Genomic DNA, 6,081 nt, shown 5'->3' on the forward strand with positions numbered 1-6,081 from the left:
CTCCGGCGCGGGGGCGTGGCTTGGGCGGAGCTCCGCGGACCTGGTGGGCGGGGAGGGGGCGGGGATCCCGGAGGCTCTGCGCCGTGTGGGAAAGACCTGGGCTCCGGGAGCAAGCGTCTGTCTCTTTAAATGCCAGGGGCTGCGCTCCCGCCCGGAGAGCCTGGAGCCGGATCTACAATCCCGTCCCTCCCGCTCCGGCGCTTGTTGCTCGCCGGGTCCGAGCGGGAGCTGCCGCCGCCGGGCAGCAAGGCTGCTTCCTTCTCCGCCTTCTCGAGCCCCACCTCCCCCGAGAGCAGGTTGAGGGGGAGCAGCAGCCCCAGCAGGAGGAAGGGGTGCGGTGTAAACAGGCATTGCTCCCCACCTTCAAGTCTTGGAGCGCTACGTACCCGCGGGGGCAAGACATGCTTCTCTCCCCTCTGCCCAGCCTTGCTGCCACCGGCGCCCGGAGAGGAGGGATTGCGGATCCCACACCTGCAAACTCACCGTAGAAGTCTCAAGGTGCGGCTGGGAGGAGGGAGCCAATTCCCCAAGGCCGCCACCTCTCTGCGGGTGAGTTTTCGCAGGTAACCCGAACCAAAGGGCGGGCGAGCGCGCGGGGGAGGGGCGGGCGAGAAGGAAGGAGAAAGCGCCGCAGGTGAGCCAGGTAGGGCGGCTCACCTGCACCGGCCGAGCTGGGAGATCTCCGCCGGTTTCCCCGAGGATGGAGGCTTGGGAGCCGTCTCGGGGGCCGTTCGGACCCTGGGGTGAAAGGAAGGTTAAGAAAAGGGGATTGGAGTAAAGTTTCTTTTCTTTCCCCCTCCTGCCTGGGCTTGGCAGGTAGGGCGCCGGCGGAAGCGGTAGGAGCTGCTGATGCAATGGGCGTTTGCCCGGGCGAGGTGTAGTGTTGGGGGCGGGGTAGAGCTAGGGTTGCCCTGCCTCCTGAGACCGTGACCCTAGAGGTGGAGGAATGAGGAAAGGCTCACCATATCCGAGCTTCCCTGTAAAATGGCTCCAGGTGTTCGGCTCCCAGCCCTTCCTTCTTTTATGAAATCCTTTTCATGGAGGGGCTCCTACATTGCTTCCTTGCTTTCCTCTCCCAACAGGTGGTCTCCGCCCCTGTCCGGGGACCCGTGCCAATGACCCTAGTGGTGGTTTCGCTTTCTCGCCTCTCGGCTGTGTGAACGTGTATCTGCTGCATGATGGGTAACCAGGTGGAGAAACTGACCCACCTAAGTTATAAGGAAGTTCCCACGGCCGACCCCACCGGCGTGGACCGGGACGATGGGCCCCGCATCGGGGTCTCCTACATCTTCTCCAACGACGACGAGGACGTGGAGCCGCAGCCGCCGCCCCAGGGGCCGGATGGCGGCGGCGGCGGCGGCGACGGCTTGCCCGACGGCGGGGACGGGCCACCACTGCCGCCGCCGCAGCCCTACGACCCGCGACTGCACGAGGTGGAGTGTTCCGTGTTCTACCGCGACGAGTGCATCTACCAGAAGAGCTTCGCGCCGGGCTCCGCGGCGCTGAGCACCTACACGCCCGAGAACCTGCTCAACAAGTGCAGGCCTGGCGACCTGGTGGAGTTCGTGTCGCAGGCACAGTACCCGCACTGGGCTGTCTACGTGGGCAACTTCCAGGTGGTGCACTTGCACCGGCTGGAGGTGAGCAACAGCTTCCTGACGGACGCGAGCCAGGGCCGGCGCGGCCGCGTGGTGAACGACCTGTACCGCTACAAGCCGCTGAGCCCCGGCGCGGTGGTGCGCAACGCTCTGGCACACGTGGGCGCCAAGGAGCGCGAGCTGAGCTGGCGCAACTCGGAGAGCTTCGCCGCCTGGTGCCGCTACGGCAAGCGCGAGTTCAAGATCGGCGGCGAGCTGCGCATCGGCAAGCAGCCCTACCGGCTGCAGATCCAGCTCTCGGCGCAGCGCAGCCACACGCTCGAGTTCCAGAGCCTGGAGGACCTGATCATGGAGAAGCGGCGCAACGACCAGATCGGGCGCGCGGCGGTGCTGCAAGAGCTCGCCACGCACCTGCATCCCGCCGAGCCTGACGAGGGCGACAGCGACGCGGCGCGGACTACGCCGCCTCCGGGGCGCCCCCCGGCGCCGGGACGGGAGGATGAGGCCCGGGAGGCGGCGGTGCACTGAGAGGCAAGCTGAGTGCGGAGTCTTGAGAGGGAGCCTTTGGGACCAGCCGCCGCTCCCCCTTGACTCCTCTCACTCCCTCCTTCAGTACCTTCCAGGCCCCATCTGGGCTCCTGGGCCATTTGGAAAAAAGGAGAGTTGGCAAAATGTGCAGCCAGCTGTGGCTTGAGCGTGTTACCCTGGACAGAGGAATAAGAGGGAGCAGGTAGGAGCACTGGGGCCGGTGCGGGGGTGGGTCACTTCTTGCCTGTCCTCTGGATCTGTCTTCCTTTCTGACGTGGGCCAAATGGTGGACTTGTCTGACCCTTCATTTTTGCTGTACCTGGGTCCAAAATCGACCCTTCCTAGGCCCTCGGGGGTGGAGGAAAGTTCAGAGTACCTGTGCCGCCCTTGCCTCCTTCCTGCTTCCTCTCCTCCCCTGGCCTTGGAGGGGGCCCTGTACGGAGGCCTGGGAGGGTTTGTGGCTGCGCCCTGCCAAGCACCGGCAGCCGCAGATCTGCTACCTCCACCCCTCCCACCAGGGCTGTGTGTGGGATGTGGGAGGCCCGGGTGATTGCTGGGGTGTAAGATTGGAGAGACCAGGCCTGGGTCTGGGAGCAGCAGACCACAACCCAGCAGCCCCCTGTGAGGTGTAGTAAATAGTTGGGTCAACTTGGGCAACAAAACAAAGACTTTGCTACCTCCCCCTCGCCCCCCACCCCCAGGTAATTCATCTTCTAGAGCTGGCTTCTGGCGGGAGTCTCCTGCTCCCTCCTGTTTGAGCCACCACTTCCCAGGTTCCAAGTAAATCATTGTCACGGGCCAGCCAGGGGAAGGATTCAATTATGATTCTGTTTTGCCGCCTTTGTTTCTGGCCTGCTTTGGTGTAGGCGCTTGGATCCCCGTTGTTATGAAAGGAGGGAATGGCCCTTTGTGTCTCTGATCTAATTAAACCTGCTGGGCTGTGTTCATCCGCAGGTCACACGGGGTTGGCTCCTGCCACCCCATAAAGTATTCACTACAGAAGCAGCCAGATGGAATTGCCCTGGCAGAAATTAGTTAATTTCTCACCCATCACCTAACCCCCTTCCTGAACAGTGAAGGTAACCTTTTGAAAACTATAGGGCCTGTGATTTTCTTTCTTTCTTTCTTTCTTTCTTTTTTTTGGCCTCCTGGGTTCCGGTCCCATCCCCCTCACTCACTTTTTTTTTCTGCGGGTGATAAAATCTTAGGCTTGAGGTCTATTCAGTGATAAGGTGTTTGTTTTGCTAGCCACACCTCATGCAATTTAAATCAAGACGCTAAGTCTTGTTACACTGCAGCAGTCTCTTTGTTTCTTGGAGAACCCCCCAGCCCCCGCCTTCAGAGTGATTTTGCAATTAAGAGGGGTAACCGCCATCACAAATTAAATGCCACCTGGTAGAGTCAGCACCGAGTCTGGTGACAGTCCTGAGGCACAGGTTGGTGGTTGTGAGATCTGTCGCAGCAGGCTGGCCTGTACTCTTTGGGTCTGCCACTGATCTTGTTTCCTGTACTGTGGGGCTTCTAGAAATTTTTACAGCCCATCTCTTGTCTTTAGGCGAGCCCTTGGTTGATGTGTGTCCTTGATTTCACAGTGCTGCTTTGCCTCAGATTGACATTGCTAATTCCGTCCCAAAAGTTTCGTGAAGTTTTCCTTTCTTTAGGGAGTCATTTTAGATGACACTGAGCAAGTCCTTTTTTGAAGGAATTCTTAAAGTTGGAATGGAATCCTATTTGAGTTGTCCTATATTGCTGTGGACATCCTTGGGCCTTCTCCGTGGGGATTTCTAACTCCTGCAACAAGACTTGAAGGATTTCCTTGTATACTTTTTTCAAACTTGGAAGTTGATGCCATAATTTTTAAAAGCCTAGACTGTCGTAGCACCTCAATATGAAATAATTTAATTTTAGGGGCATTAGCTATGTTCCCTGTTCTCACAAGGATCACCAAGCAGGTCCTGTCCCTTTGCTAAAGATGAACCACACTCAACCCTAGTCTGGGACTTTGGAGAGAGATGTCTGTCACCTGTGGGAAATATAGATGTAGTTTTCATGTGTAGTATGCTCTCAGCTTCATGTTTATATTCTCTTGTTCATGGAAAAGCCAATCAAGGTAAAAGACATTGGGGAGAGCCTCAGATATCCAACAGATTTGGGTTTTATTTTGTTTTGTTTTGTTTGCTTAACATGGTAGTTGAAAGACCAGTATGCAGACAGCGAGCGGGGATGACGGTCCAGCAGTTCTGGGCTGGCTAGCCAGCTTAGCTCTCCGCCCCCCTATCTCTGGTGGCCTCCTTTGCCCTCAGTTAAAAAGTGAATGTCCTTGGTCACACGGAGGTACGCCAGTGACTGTCTTGTTACAAAGGAACTGCTCCTTGTGGGAAGTCTCCACTTGAAGGAAGAACTCTTAATCCACACCAGTAGTAGTATTCTGCCTCTAGAGAAGAGATTTCTGAAAATGAACTAGAAGAGGAAGTCCACCCACTGCAGAGACTGCTTTCCCAATTCATGCAAGTATTTTTACTGGCTACCGGAGGTGTGAAGTATTTAATACGAAGAATGATTCCATTGGAAGTTGTCTTAGGGCTCTCTGAGGCTCTAACGTGAATCGACAGCCCAACAACGGAGGCTGCAAGCAAGGGGAAGCCGTCAGTGCAGCTCTTTCCTCAAGGTGGCAGTGTTGCGGATAAGTGAGTTTTCAATGTCCAGGCTACGGCTACATCTGGCACTTTAAAAAATATATATATATATTTAATAATTTTTGTTTCTCCTTGGGAATAAGACTTTAGAACTATTTTGTACTGTGAATTATGTATGTTCTCTGAAAGAAAAATTGATTCTAACGTTCTTCGGAAGCTGTGGCAGGGATAAGAAAGACCCCGGACTGGAACACCTACTAAACGTAATGAAACAAATTCTATTTTCTTACTTGAGCAAATATTTTATTGAGACTGCTTATGTATGTCAAAGGAGCCCGCAACATCAGCTACACAACTTTTTGTATCGAAAGAACTCGTACTTTTTGTAGCTTTTATTCCACATGTAATTTAAAATGACTTTAGCACTAAAATGCCTATAGAAGAAGACTTGACACCAGACCTTTAAGGAAATTTTTAGTTTTTATGAAAAATGACACTTCAGTGGTTAACCTTCTCGTGTCTTTGGTGCTTCTGGCCCTAAGAGCAGCACTAGACAACACGACAACCACGTGGAAACATATTTTTGAAAGCAAAACTTTAATTTTATACGACATATGCTACGGAGAGTGAAGAAAATTAATGACTAACCGTTTTCTATTTTTTTCTTTCTTAACAAAATGGAATCCACTGTGTCGAAGACTCTTGATATTAATGTGATTGTCTAACCATTTTTTAAAAAATAAATTAGAATAAAATCTATAATCACGGTCTTCAAATGGTTTTGTTTGGGAAGTTACATTTGTGAATTTTTTTTTTTTTTTTAAATCATGGTAACTATAAACTTGACTGGTTCATTCAGATGTTCACTATGTTTTGTTCTTAGCTGTAATTTTTGTGACCCATGGAGAATTACATTGACTAATATGGTAAATTCTATGTCTATTTTATTTTCTAGTGAATTGTGTAAACTGTATTTTTGTTGAAGAATGTATGTTAAATCAATGTTACGTTCTCATACCACTTCTTGAGAAGGAGGTTCTGATTTGAAATTGTATCATTTCCTTCAAAATGAAGGGCAGTGTTTAGTTAAATAAAAGATTGATGACATCTTTTGAACCAGTTCCTCTTCACTGTCTTATTAAAATAAAATCTGTCAAGTCTTTTAATGCTCTAAGGGTTTCCAATAAACCATCTCTTAGTGTTAACTGAATTGATATTTTTTTCCACTTGTATACCTCTTTCTGCCATATGTGGTTCAACAATTTCTGATAATATTAGTGGGTCGTCTCATCTTTACATTGCTCAGTAAACGTTTTGAA

The 6,081-nt window shown here is 52.0% G+C and overlaps 1 protein-coding gene across 2 annotated transcripts; it reads left to right on the forward strand.

Moving 5' to 3' along the window:
- The first annotated feature begins 410 nt into the window (after positions 1–410).
- On the forward strand, positions 411–5,878 carry LRATD2 (LRAT domain containing 2). Of its 2 annotated transcripts, none has more exons than XM_059165631.1 (2): positions 411–549; positions 1,083–5,878. In XM_059165631.1, the coding sequence occupies exon 2, from the start codon at positions 1,176–1,178 to the stop codon at positions 2,124–2,126; it is 951 nt and encodes a 316-aa protein (XP_059021614.1). In that variant the 5' UTR covers positions 411–549; positions 1,083–1,175; the 3' UTR covers positions 2,127–5,878. The 2 variants fall into 2 exon arrangements, with proteins under 2 accessions (XP_059021614.1, XP_059021615.1); XM_059165632.1 differs by having other exon boundaries at positions 424–563.
- Positions 5,879–6,081: the final 203 nt, after the last annotated feature.

The sequence above is a fragment of the Mustela lutreola genome, chromosome 3 (genome assembly GCF_030435805.1).
Source record: "Mustela lutreola isolate mMusLut2 chromosome 3, mMusLut2.pri, whole genome shotgun sequence".
Classification (NCBI taxonomy): Eukaryota; Metazoa; Chordata; class Mammalia; order Carnivora; family Mustelidae; genus Mustela; species Mustela lutreola.